Here is a 12,732-nt window from a genome sequence, read left to right on the forward strand (position 1 = left end):
GGGGGCGGGGAGCTGGGCGGGGCGTGGCAGGCCAGGGCTGGGCTCAGCGTACGCAGTTCAAGGGGATGGAGCTGACGGCTTCCAGCCTGTGCAGCACCTGAGCCGATGCGAGGGGTTGCCCTGTCAGAAGTGGCTGCACCCAACTCCTGGGGCACTGCCAGTCCCGGGTGGGGAGTCCAGGGCGGGGGGGCCAGGGGCTGTGGGTCAGCACTGAGGGCACTGGCAGAGCTGGGTCACAGCGCCCCCTCTTGCTGGTGAGCCCTGCCTGCTGCTCCCAGGGGCTGTGGTGGGGCGCCTGGTAACGGGCTCCCCCAACCCCCTGCAGTTGGCCGGCTCCTCATCGAGTTCAACTCGCCCATGAGCATGGAGCGGGTGCAGCGGGAGAACCCAGATGTGCGGGAGGGTGGCAAGTACGTGCCCCCGGACTGCCAGCCCCGTCAGAAGGTCGCCATCCTCATCCCCTTCCGCCACCGGGAGCACCACCTGCGCTACTGGCTGCACTACCTGCACCCCATCCTGCGCCGGCAGAAGGTCGCCTACGGCATCTACATCGTCAACCAGGTGGGGGCCCCAGGCAGTAGAACAGCCCCTCCCCCAGCTGCCAGGGCCCAGCTCCCATTCCCAGCGGGAGGCTGAGCCCCGGCAGGACTCTCCCTCCTGCTCGAGGAGGGCCCTGCACTCTGGCATGTGCATGGTGTACTGGGCTCCTGGCCAGGCTGGCTCTATGCACCCTGCTGGCTGAGCCCAGGGCAAACTGCACGGCTGTGCCTCTGCCCACGCCCCCCATGGCTGGCTCTGTGCATCCTGTCGGCTGAGCCCAGGGCAGACCGCACGGCTGCTCCTCTGCTCGTGCCCCGTTCCGGCTGGCTCTGTGCATCCCGCTGGCTGAGCCCAGGGCAGACGCATGGCTGCGCCTCTGCCTGTGCCCCCCACGGCTGGCTCCGCTCCGTTTCTTGCGGGGTTAAGGGGGGCCCCGGGGTGATCTGCGCTAAATAGACTTGTTTGCCCGGGCTGGCTCGTGTGGCAGCTGTCCCAGAGAGCCACTTTGGCCCGTGGGCTCCCTAGCCCTGCAGCTGCCGATGAGAGGGGGCCCAGCTGGCGTGGGGCATGGTGCCGAGCCCTACCGGCATGTCGGACGGATTTCAGGCCTGGCTCTGCTCATGGCCCAGCCGGTGCTCCTCAGTCCCGACCCGCAGCCCCTCTGACAGTGCTTGTGTTATGGTGCCTCCAGCTAGGCAGGGTGAGCCGGGAACACAAGCCTGCTGCCCAGAAGTGAGCGGGCAGGGCCTGTGGCTAGGCTGGTGGCAGAGGGCTCTGTTCTATCACTGCGCGCTGGCTGCCTCCCTCTCTCCAGGAAGGGCCATTCTAAGGCCTCTCCCTGGCGGGCCAGCACGATCTTGGGGTGCTGGGGCTGGCTGCCCTCCCCTGGGGCAGTGTCCACCCGGCGTGCAGAAACAGGGCAGCATAGTGGGGTGCTCTCGGGCTAGTGGGGCAGGGCTGTCTAAGCGTCAGTGTGTGGGGCAGGAGTGCCGGGGGGACGGGCGGCTGGCGCTGGCCTGGGAGCCCTCTGCCGACGCTTGTCCTCCCACCCCGGCGCAGTATGGCGAGGACACCTTCAACCGGGCCAAGCTGCTCAACGTGGGCTTCCTGGAGGCCCTGAAGGATGAGGACGACTACGACTGCTTCATCTTCAGCGACGTGGACCTGGTCCCCATGGACGACCGCAACCTGTACCGGTGCTACGAGCAGCCGCGGCACTTTGCCAGTGCCATGGACAAGTTCAGCTTCAGGTGAGTGCCGAGGGGGTCGCGGGCAGAGCTGGCAGGGGTTGGATGCCAGAGCGGGCACCTGCCGCGGAGTGAGCCAGCCCTGGCCCAGTGTGCTGGGACCCCGCTCGGCGGGCAAGGAGATAGCTATCTGGGAGGAGTTAAGTGGGGGGCGTGGCATGTGCCCTGGGCTGCGGGGAGCATGGGGGCAGCAGGGCAGAGGCGTGGGAGTGGGTTGAGGAAGTGCTGTGCTGGGCATCGCAGAGCGGCAAGAGGTGCCAATTGGCAGAGAAGCAGGCCATGGGGGGAGAGGGAGACGGGGGCTGGTGGGCTGGCAGCAGCTTTCCTTGCAGGCGCTCGGTGCCTGGGAGCCTGGCCCCCTTCCTGAGCCAGAGCAGAGCCCAGACAGCGCCCGGGGGGAAGAGAGCACTGCCCCCAGCTCCCCTTGGCCTGCCCGTGCCCACGCTGATGCCAGCTGATGCTTGTCCCTGCAGGCTGCCTTACGCTGGCTACTTCGGGGGCGTCTCAGGCCTGAGCAGGTCCCAGTTCCTGAAGATCAACGGCTTCCCCAATGAGTACTGGGGCTGGGGAGGCGAGGACGACGACATCTTTAACCGGTGGGTGAGCCCCCGATGCTGCCGGGCCAGGTCCCTTGGTGAGCTCCCCCCTCAGTGCTGCAGTGCCAGCCCAGAGCCCAGCCCTCCACTATGGCTGGAGGGCCCGGAGCCCAACTGTCAGGCCCTGAAACAGGCCCTTGCCCCCCAAAGCACCTCTCATCAGTCAGGTTCTCAGGCAGCCCCACCCACAGACGTCACAGGCCCCGGCAGATGGTGGTCTGCCCCCCTGCGGCCGGTCTCGGGATGGACAGGGCTGGCTGAGGGCGTTTGGCCCCATGGAGTGGGCTGAGCAGGGCGAGGGATCTTGGGTCCTGCCCGTCATTCGGCTTGCCGCTCGCTGCCACTCCAGCTGCCCATTTGCCTCCGCCAGCAGGGCCTGTGTGCTGCACTTCTGAGGTGGAGTGCTCAGCTCTGGGGGTGCGGATGGGAGTCGCCATCTCTGCAGCCTCTCTGCATCCCACTGCCCGGGAGAGGAGCCAGCAGTGCCTGGCACGGTGAGCCCCCTGAGCTGCCTGGCAGTGCCCGTGCCCTTGGTGCTGTGGCACGGCTGAGTCACGCTGCTGGGCCCTGCCCTGCCCCAGGGGTCTCTGCAGCTGTGGGGTGGCTGGCCTGGTTGTGCTCCCCCAGGCTGCCCGCTGGGAGCAGCTGTGTCCCCTGCCCCTACGTTGGGAGGGGCTGGTCAGGTCCCGCTGGGTGTGCTCTGGTCCTGGTGTGGGATCTGCTCCCAAGCTGCTCTCGCTGCCCTGGCGCTTTGCCAGCTCTTGGGGGACTTGCAGCCTCCGTGGCCACATAGATGCTGTCGAGGTGGAGATGTGGCCGAGTGCTGGCATGGGACAAAGCCAATGCAGAGACAGCTGGGATGGGGGGCACGTGGGGAGAGGGGGGGTGTTGGCACTGGGCCGGGCATGGAGCAGGGCACTGCCTGGCCTGGGGAGAGGGAGAAGCTGCCGCTGATCCATCAGGGAGTGGTTGGGGCTGGGTGAGTCCCATTCCCTGGGCCAGCAGCTTCCCACAGTGGCTGGCTCCACTTGGCAGCAGGGCGGGTTGACTGAAATCCTTGGGCTCAGTGGTGGTTTGCATTGGTCCGTTTGAGTTCGTTGTGCCAGTACCCTGTGGCATTGTAACTCCAGGAGCCTCCCGCTCAGCCTGGGGCTTCTCCCTGCAGCTGGCCTGGCACTGTTCCAGTGAGTCCCTTGCTCAGCAGGAACATGCACGTACTCGTCCCTCGGGCCCGTGCCCTGGGTTAGAACACGGCTCTGGTTTGCTCTGTGGTGACCTTTTACTCCTGGCTTGGGGTCAAGCTGGATTTGGAGGGTGTCATGGAGTCGGGGGAGCCAGGGCCCTGCACCCCCCCTTCCTACGATTCACCGGGACTCTCAGCCAGCCAGTAACACAGGTTTATTAGACGACAGGAACACAGTCCCAAGCAGAGTGTGTAGGTACAACCAGGAGCCCTCAGTCAAGTCCTTTTGGGGCGGGGGGGGGGTTAGGGAGCTTAGACCTCAGAGTTGGGGGTCCCTGCATTTCACCACCCAGCCCAAAACTGAAAGCAAAACCCCCTCCAGCCTCTCTCTCCCCCTTCCCCCAGCTCCTCCCCTCCCTTTGTCCAGTTTCCCAGGCAAAGGTGTCGCCTGGGGTGTGTGTACACACACACACTCAAACCCACCCACCCCTCAGGTTACAAGCTGAGGTAACTCTCAAGTCGTCCCCTGCTCTCCCATCCCCATCTGGGGGCTTGGCTACACTGGAGAGTTGCAGCGCTGGTGGTGGGTTTACAGCATTGCAACTTACTCACTGTCCACACTTGCAAGGCACATACAGCGCTGCATCTCCCTGGCAGCAGCGCTGGCTGTACTCCTGCTTTGCCTGGGGTATAACGATTGCAGCGCTGGTGATGCAGCGCTGCTCCGCCAGTGTGGCCCACCAACAAGTCTAGTATTGGCCTCCAGAGTATTCGGAGGTATCCAGAATGCCTGTTCAGCCACTCCCAACAGCGCTGCAAATGTGGCCCACTGCCAGGCTGGTAGCTGGCAGTGTGGCCACACTGCAGCGTTTCTCTACACAGCTGTACGAAGACATGCTGTAACTCCCAGCGCTGTACAGTGCAAGTGTAGCCATACCCTAAGTTGCAGATGGAAATGGAAGGTCAGTTTAAAATGCACAAACCCCAGCACTTGACACCCACCCGGTGGCTGGAGACCCCAGAAGAAAGAAGCCCATCAGACTGTGTTGGCGTTGAACTGGCTGTGTTAAAGCAACCTGTAGTTACTGAGTTGAGATTTGCTTGTGCTCCCCAGGGCCAGGGGTCCAAAGGACTTAGGAGCCTAAAGATGCGGCTGGTGGCTAGTGGGACTTTGGAAGCAGGCTTAGGTGAAGTGCCCGACTCCATGAAATCCAGCTCACCTGCTCAGGTCTCTTGAAATCCCCCTAGCCACCTGGCATCCTCTTTAGGTGCCTGCCCACGAGGGCTGGCGCTTCCACTAGGTGACCCTAGGCGGTCGGCGGGGTGGCAGGATTTGGAGGGCGGCATTTGGCAGCAGAGGGTCCTTCTGCTCCAGAACCACCGCCGAAGTCCCCGAAGACGCGGATGGAAGGACCCCCTGCTGTCGAATGCTCAGAGGAGGAGCGCTGCCACCTAGGGTGGCAAAAACCGTGGCGCCGCTCCTGCTGCCCACCTTCCCCATTGGTGCCATCTGTTATACAGACAAAACTACACAGGATCATTTAGGGAGGAAGACAAAGATGCCACATTACCAATAATGAATACTTAACACCACACACACACACACACACACACACACACACACACACACACCACACACACAACACACACACACACCACACACACACACACACACACACACACACACTCTCTCTCCTCTCTCTTCTCTCTCTTCTCTCTCTCTCTCTCTCTCTTCCCTCTCCCCCCCCCCCCCCCATCCATCCATCTGATGTTCTGCAGCTGCTGCATAGTTACCAGTCCTGGACATAGCTTGAGTTTGCAGCTTGATTCGTAGCTTGTGGCGACTAACTGGCCAGGAAAGCCGGTGTGAGGAACTGGGAATGTTCTTAGGCCATGGCTACGTGGCGCTTTACAGCGCTGCAAGTTTCGTGCTCAGGGGTGTGAAAAAACCCCCCTGAGCACTGCAAGATACAGTGCTGTAAAGCCTCAGTGTAAACAGCACGGCTCCCAGCGCTGCAAGCTACAGCTGTAGAGGATGTGGAGACGTGCAGCGCTGGGAGAGCTCTCTCCAGCGCTGGTCCTGCGACCACACTCGAGGCAGCACTTTGAAATCAAGTGTAGCCATAACCTCAGTGTTTGCTCTGAATACTGTGTTGGTGCCTCAGTGTCCCCTAGGCGTTCTTAAGTATCTAGGTGGTGGGATAAGGTGTGTGATTGCTGCCGAGCAAAGGGCCAGTGCACCTAAATGCCTGGCACTCTGTCTCCTAGCAGCCGACCGAGCAAGGGCCAGTGCACCTAAATGCTGGCACTCTGTCTCCTAGCAGCCGACCGAGCAAAGGGCCAGTGCACCTAAATGCCTGGCACTCTGTCTCCTAGCAGCCGAGGGCCTGGGCCCCTCCTCTGCAAAGTGCCAAATGAAGGTGTTGGAGACAAAGGGATCAGGTGACCTCCTGGCCCGGGAAAGGAGCTGAGCAGAGAGGAGGGGCTGGAGGGTTGTGAGTCTGGAGCTGGCTGGGGACAAGGAGTGAGGGCAGATATGGGGGTCTGGCTCACTGCCCCCAGAATGGACCGGCGAGGGGTCGCTCGCAGTACTACAAGCTCTGTTTTAGACCCTGTTCCTGTTGTGAATAACCTCTGTTTTACTGGCTGGCTGAGAGCCACGTCTGACTGAAAAGGGGGGTGCAGGACCCTGTGGCTTCCCCAGGACCCCACGGGCAGGCTCGCTTGTGGGAAGCCCACGGAGGGCAAGAGGATGCTGAATGCTCAAGGAGAGACCAGGATGAAGCATGTAAGCTTCTTGCCCTGGAGACAGTCTGCTCCAAGGGAGAGGAGGCTTTGTGGGAGCAGTTCCAGAGCAGGGCCAGGGACTCCGTGACAGCCAAGCCACAAGGACGAGATGGGTCTCGGTTGGGCCTGCACCGCTGCCCTTCCATGTTGGCAGCAGAATGTTACCCTTCAAGTCTCTCATCTCACCATCCTTTTGTAGGCTTTAGTTTGAATCCAGAGTCTATAGGTCTTGCTGCATCACGCTGCCTCTGGGTTTGGTGATTGATCACCCGTCAATTGCAGGGTGTGACTTTCAGCCTGGACCTGGCCTTGATTCTTCCTTCTATTGTACCTTTTCTTTTTAGGGTGGACTCTTCTGACTTTGTTAGGGCTCTTGTCTGCATCTTCAGCCGGTGGGGTTTGAACTCTATTTCATCAGGACAGGCTGGGGCTGGAGGTTGATTCCATCATCCATCCATACCTCAGTCACACATTTAAACTAAACTAATAAGAGTACAGGAGGGTTTGCAAAAATGAAGGTTGGAGGAAGCTTTTACAAAACGGAGTGAGCGTTTTAAAATGGGGTTTGAATTACAATATGGCAAACAGCGAACAGAAGTTACAATGTAGGCAAGTGTAGTGAATGGTGAACAGAAGTTACATTGGTAAAGTGAACAATTAAAAACAATTTCATTTATCAGTTCTACACCTCCCTTGTGCATGGGGTTGGCAGCTCTCCTTGCAAGGGGAAACCAACTTTCGGGTTCCTCTGCCCCTGCCAGACAACCTGGCGCCCAAAGGGCTAGTGGCAAAGGCTTTTCAGCAGCAACAGCGCTGAGCCGGCTGAGTGGACCTGGCAGCGTTGTGTCCGTCGTAGAGGCGGAAGCCCTGGTCTGGCTAGTTCAGGCAGTTCCTGGTGCAGTTCTGTAGCTGACCTCAGAAGCTGAGGGGTTTCCCCGATTGTGTAAATGACGCAAGGAACTGGGCCTTGAACTCCCTAGTGCGCAGCCGCTTTTTCACCCTGCTCAGCGGTGTGGTCCTGCTCCAGGGCCCCGGCTGGGACTGCCCCCTGCTGGCGTCCCAGTGGTGGTGCAGGTGGGGCCTGCTGGCATGGCCGGCTCCCTGAGCAGACAGGAGCATCTGGCCCTGGCCCTGCCGCACTCCCCAGTCATGCTCAGAGCGGCAGGAGCTCTGGTGCCAGCTCGGGCTGCTTCCCACGGTGGGGCAGGGCACAGGCCCTGTGGACATGTGCAGTCGCTGTCAGGCTGGGGGGGGGCAGAGGGGCCCAGTCCCTTGGCTGCTATGTGCCCCTCTTGCCAGCTCGGCTCACTCTGTCCCTAGGATCTCTCTGAACGGCATGAAGGTGTCGCGTCCCAGCGGCCACATCGGGAGGTACCGCATGATCAAACATGAGCGCGACAAACACAACGAGCCCAATCCACAGAGGTGAGACCCTGGCCCGCCCCAAGCCCCAGAGCTGGTCACCACCTCCAAGGCTCAATGTGTTGCTGGGTTCCGTGGCTTGGCACTGCCCAGGGGACGCCTGCCTAGGAAAGCTCTCCCCCCCCTCCCCCCAACCCCCTAGGCTGAGGCTGCTGGAGGGGCTGGGGGAGCTGGCTCCACCTCCAGATGGGCACCTCAGCAGATAGTGGGGATAGCTGCTGAGTAAACCCTGGGGAGTGGTGCTGGGAGCCAGGACGCCTGGGTTCTCTTCCTTCTGTGTCACTGACTCACTGTGTGGCCTTGGAGAGGCGTCCCCCTTCTCTGTGCCTCAGTTTCCCTACCCCCAGGTGAACCTGCTCCCTTTGCGCACACAGTGCTCTCTGGCTGGATGAGAGGGAAGCCAGGCTGTGCAGTACTGGGCTCTCCACCCTGTCTGTGCCTTACTGCCCTCCAGGCTGGCCAGGGGAGAGCTCAGCCCTGCGCCTGCTCACACCTCTGCACCTCTGGCAGGTTCACCAAGATCCAGAATACCAAGGTGACGATGAAACGGGACGGCATCAGTTCCCTGCAGTATCAGCTGGTGGAGGTGACACGCTGGCCCATGTACACGAACATCACAGTGGACATTGGCAAGTCGCCCTCACGCCCAGCCCGGGGCTAGCACCTTTCCCCGGCCCACGGGAGCCTGAGGCTGGAGCCCAGGGCTGGCCGTGCCCTGGCAGGGGAGGCTCTGTGCCCTGGGCTGGCTGGATGCAGAGGAGCCTCGCCGTGGCCCCGGGGTGTGGATCGAACCAGGACGTGTTCGGCCCCCTCTGCCTGCCTTCTGGACATGGCTGCGCCCCAGAATCCCCCTCACCGCACGGCAGTTAGACCTGCCCCGCGGGCCGGGGACAATGCAGCAGCCCGCCACTATCCAAAACGGCCCTAGCCAGGGGCTTGGGAGAGCTTCAGGCTCTTGCTAACAAGCTCCCCCCCTTTACGAGGAGATCCAAGCACTGAACTCCTCCTGCAGCTTCCCCGGGGCGGGGATGCTCTGCGCTGTGGTCCTGGGCTGGGCGTGCCACCCCATCGCCACCCTGACTGGCTCAGTCTGGGCCAGCGACAGCAGGGGCTCTGTGCCCCATGGGTTCAGCTCTAGCTGGGCCAGGGCTCGGTCTTTGGTGCTCGCAGGGCTCCTATGGGGCAGTATGGCTGGGAGAGGGGCCAGTGTGGCTCCCTCCCGCCCTGCTATGTGGGATGCCTTCTCCCAGTGGGGCACAGACGCAGCCCCTCTTGCTGTCTTCCTCGGCCGTCTCAGCTAGTGCTTAGGGCCCAGGCCAGGACACCTGGGTCCTAGTCTCAGCTCTGCCCCCCTTTGTGCCTCTGTTTCCCCCTGCCAGGGTCTCATGGGCTGGCCCCTCCTGCACACTACAGTTGAGAGTGTGGATGTACTGTATCCTGGGGGCTTCAAAGGGACTATTTCCATCCTGGCCCTGCCTGCGAGCCACACTGAGGGTTTCATACACTGGGGGAGCCCTTGTCTGCCCTGTTCCCTCCCTGCAGCCCCCCCCCCCCGAGCAGCTGCTCCACTTAGCAGAGCAAGGCATCTCAGAGCCTGGGGAGGCTTCACACCAAAAGGGCTGCAGGCCCTGGACCCAGCCCCTCGCACGCTGTCCCCTGGTGCTTCCTGCCAGGCAGCCCTGCACCACCCGTGCCTACTGCTCACCCACCCAAGGACCCCTTTACAACCCAGAACATTCCAGCCCCACTCTTCTCTAAGGCCAGGGCCAGGGCCTTGGCAGGGGGCGGTGCTAGCTCCAGAACTAGTTTGCCTGGTACCCTAGGAAGGGGAAGGCTCCTTGGTGGGGATGGGCACTGCTGGCCCTGGAGGGCAGAAACTGATGGTGGGGCAGAGCCCTGTAGGGTTCCCTCCCTCTCCCCCCGGACCATTGTTCCAGCTCCACGTGTAGCTTAACCTGTCCACCCCCATGGCCCCATCCCTCGCTGCCTGCCTTGGCCGGGCCCCAAGCATGCTGCGTGCAAGAACACTGCCAAGGGGCAATGAACTGTACCACCTTGACTGCCAGGGAGTGGGGGGCGGGGCACTGCACCCTGCCCAACCCCCGCCTCCCCCCAGTTCTGAGCCCAGCCCTATCCAGGAGCGATGAGAGATGAAATCAGTGCCTCGGTGTGGTGAGCGGGGGCCCCCCTCAGCACTGATGCTCCCTCTGGACATTGGGGGGTGGGGAAGGCAGCGGGCAGCATGTCCAGGCCAGGGCCAGCGCTGACTTTTGTACATTTGAATGTTTGACCTGTTTTGAGCGTATCCTGAATGCAGCCTTTGGTCCCAGCGACCAGACTTTTGTATTTAATAAAGTTGCAAAAATTCAGAGCCTGGATGCTGGATTCAGGGGGAGGGCGCCGGGGAGAGCCGGGCAGGGGGCAGAGTACTTCTCCAGACCTGGGCCCCCTTAGTGTTGGTTAAAGCCAGGGTGGTGGGACCAATTCTGCAGCCCTGTCGAGCCCCTACCTGCTGGTGGAGCTGGGGGACCCCAGGGTCTGAAAGCCAGCCAATCCCCCCCCTGCCCCCTCAGGTCCAGGATGGGGGCAGGTCCCGGCAGGAAGAAGCCAGAGGGAGTCATACCTGGAAGGAACGTTATTGCCAGTGACTCAGGGCTGTCCACGCAGGAGCCTCCATCCAGCTCCCCGAGGGTTCCTCAGGTTGGGGTTGGGTTTCAGGGTCCTCCCAGCAGGGCTGGGGGTGGGGGACTCTGGGGTGCCCCCTACCTACCTTGCTGGTGTGGGCATCCCAGAGCCCATGGGGGCACTGCTCAGGAAGAGGCTGGGAGCCCACCTGGCAGGGATGGGTGGGTTTGCTGCCCACAAGGCTGGCAGGGGGGACTCCAGAGGGAGCCTGGCCAGGGCTGAGAGGGCCTCCTGGTGCAGCCCAGCTGGGGGGCAATGGGGAAGAGCCTGGGATCCAGCCACGGGGCTAGGGTGGGACTCATGGTCCAGAGGAGACTAGTGGCATTGCTGGGAAGGGGTCAGTAGTGCAGCTGGGGGTACTCTGTGATCCAAGGGACCCAGCAGGAAGGGGGAGCGATGTTGGGGGGAGGCTCTGTGGCCCAGGGGGGGAAGGGTATTGGGGGGGTCTCTGTGGCCCAGCGAGAGGTGGGGAAATGGTTTTGGGGAGGCATAGGGGCAGGGCTCGGTGGCCCAACAGGAGTGGGGGAGGGGTGCTGGGGGGGCGGTCTGCAGCCCAGCGGGAGGTGGGCAGGGTTTTGGGGGTAGGGAGGGCTCCGTGGCCCAGCTGGAGGGGGCGTTGCTCAGGAGTTCTGCCGGTCCAGCGGGTGGCAGTTACGGAGCCGTTCACACTTAGCCACCCGGTTGCCTTCCCAGTAGCCTACGTCCTGGCCATCGTGGCAGCGGCACTGGGTGCAGGGCTCCACCCAGACAGCCTCTCCGGCGGGGATGACACGTGTCCGGCTCCTGTCCACATAGCAGTTGGGACCTGGGGGAGGGTGCAGGTCAGCAGTGGGCACAGCCGGGTGGCTCCTGGTACCACCAGGTCACCTGCCATGGCAGACTCCAGCCAGGCTCCCCCAGCATTGCAGAGCCCTGTCCAGCCCCACCTCACCCAAGGCCATTCCCCAAACTTCAGGCTTTGCCTTCCCCTCTCCATTACCTGGCATCCCCTCTCATTCTGCGCCCCACAGCTGAGCACCTCTCCTCTCCCCCACCCTTGCCCAGGACCCCACAGTGACTGCACCTCTCCCTGCCTCTGGGGCTGCAAATGCCCCCACCCTGGGGCCGCTGCACCTCCATCTGCCTTCTCCCAGTCAAAGCCCCTCCCCCATGCTCACCGTCCTGGCACGTGGGGCAGCAGTGGCCCGTCTCGTAGACGGTGTTGACGCAGGGCGGGGGGGCACAGTCGGCCACCAGGCAGCGAGCGATGCCGTCCAGGTCACAGGTGCACTGCTCACACTCTGAGGGCTGGGAACAAGGGGCCGTAGGTCAGAGGTGAGCTGGCCCCAGGGGAGCATCCTCCCCGCTCCCTCACTGGGTGTACAGGTGCCCCCCCCAAGCCCGGCTCCCAGCACCCTCAGTGCCCCCCTTGGCCCCGCTCTGAAATCCACCAGCCCTGTTCCCAGCTGGGCGGCCCAGTCGAGGGGGCACAAATGCACATGAGCTCTGGGATCCCTGGTCCCACCTGTGCCACAGCTCAAGCAGCAACAGTCAGGCCCCATCCTAGCTGCTAGGGTGCAGTGCCAGGCTCTGCACCCTGGGGGGCACCCACCCATGGAGGGGTGATGGCCTGGGCCATGCAGCAATCCCACAAGAGGATGTGGGACCCAAAATGGGAACGACCCCATGAGCCAGCCAGTTCCCCCACCCTGGGGCTGAATGAGAACCGGTGCCTGCTCCAGGGGACGTGTCTGTTCCCCATTCTCCACGCTCCTGAGCCTGGGCTTTGGGAAGCCCCTGCTGGCAGTACCCCAGACCCAGCAGACCTGTAGTCAGAGCCCGCTGGGCCCAGAACCGAGGTGGTGGCTGGAGCTGCTCCGACTCCCAGGCCAGGCTGTTTCGGACGTGCCCTTTCGCACATTTTGGTGGCAGAGGAACCATGGCAGCAGGAGGGGCCATGCCCTGGGGCATACTGAGCCTGGAGGAGATGGGCACTGGCCATAGGAGCCTGGGGACACCCGGACACCAACCCCTCCCTGGCTCTGGCAGGCCCAAGGATCCCCCTGGCAGAAGCAGGCCAGCAGGTCCTGCCTCTCCTTGCTCCTGACAGGCCAGAGCAGGGCTGGGCCCTCGGCCAGGCCCCACCATTGCCCCAGGAATGGGGATCGGACTGACTCAGCTCCAATATAATCCCCTGGACAGTCACATCAGTGCCGCTCCGCCAGCCCCAGCGCGTCGCACCGTCGGCTCCGGGATGGGGACACAGGCACAGACAGCTGGACCCAGCTCCTCC

At 62.7% G+C, this 12,732-nt stretch overlaps 2 protein-coding genes across 4 annotated transcripts in view; one reads left to right on the forward strand and one right to left on the reverse strand.

Annotated features, from left to right (window-relative positions):
* The window catches only part of B4GALT2 (beta-1,4-galactosyltransferase 2), a 17,551-nt gene extending 7,407 nt beyond the window's left edge, over window positions 1-10,144 (forward strand). For 2 of the 3 annotated variants that reach the window (XM_032765609.2, XM_032765610.2), the window contains exons 3-7: window positions 326-561; window positions 1,600-1,790; window positions 2,261-2,383; window positions 7,674-7,778; window positions 8,286-10,144. In XM_032765609.2, coding sequence (XP_032621500.1) covers window positions 326-561; window positions 1,600-1,790; window positions 2,261-2,383; window positions 7,674-7,778; window positions 8,286-8,436 — 806 coding nt within the window. In that variant the 3' untranslated portion in view covers window positions 8,437-10,144. Of the gene's footprint in view, window positions 1-325; window positions 562-1,599; window positions 1,791-2,260; window positions 2,384-6,697; window positions 7,597-7,673; window positions 7,779-8,285 lie in introns of those variants that run through there. The other variant, XM_075067561.1, reaches the window with a different exon arrangement.
* A 900-nt stretch (window positions 10,145-11,044) lies between these two features.
* Window positions 11,045-12,078, reverse strand: LOC116816408 (von Willebrand factor C domain-containing protein 2-like). The gene is made up of 3 exons (XM_075068261.1): window positions 12,052-12,078; window positions 11,618-11,747; window positions 11,045-11,265 (listed from the first exon to the last, which is right to left on the reverse strand). The coding sequence occupies exons 1-3, from the start codon at window positions 12,076-12,078 to the stop codon at window positions 11,081-11,083; spliced, it is 342 nt and encodes a 113-aa protein (XP_074924362.1). The 3' UTR covers window positions 11,045-11,080.
* Window positions 12,079-12,732: the final 654 nt, after the last annotated feature.

This window comes from Chelonoidis abingdonii, chromosome 7 (assembly GCF_003597395.2).
Source record: "Chelonoidis abingdonii isolate Lonesome George chromosome 7, CheloAbing_2.0, whole genome shotgun sequence".
Classification (NCBI taxonomy): Eukaryota; Metazoa; Chordata; order Testudines; family Testudinidae; genus Chelonoidis; species Chelonoidis abingdonii.

Excerpts from the sequence above, each read along its gene's own strand:
- LOC116816408 (XM_075068261.1), bottom strand. The coding sequence starts at position 12,078 with ATGGCCCAGGCCATCACCCCTCCATGG. Across the intron at positions 11,748-12,051 it reads AGGCCATCACCCCTCCATGG|CCCTCAGAGTGTGAGCAGTG; the intron begins GTGGGTGCCCCC and ends CCTTGTTCCCAG. Across the intron at positions 11,266-11,617 it reads CTGCCCCACGTGCCAGGACG|GTCCCAACTGCTATGTGGAC; the intron begins GTGAGCATGGGG and ends ACCCTCCCCCAG.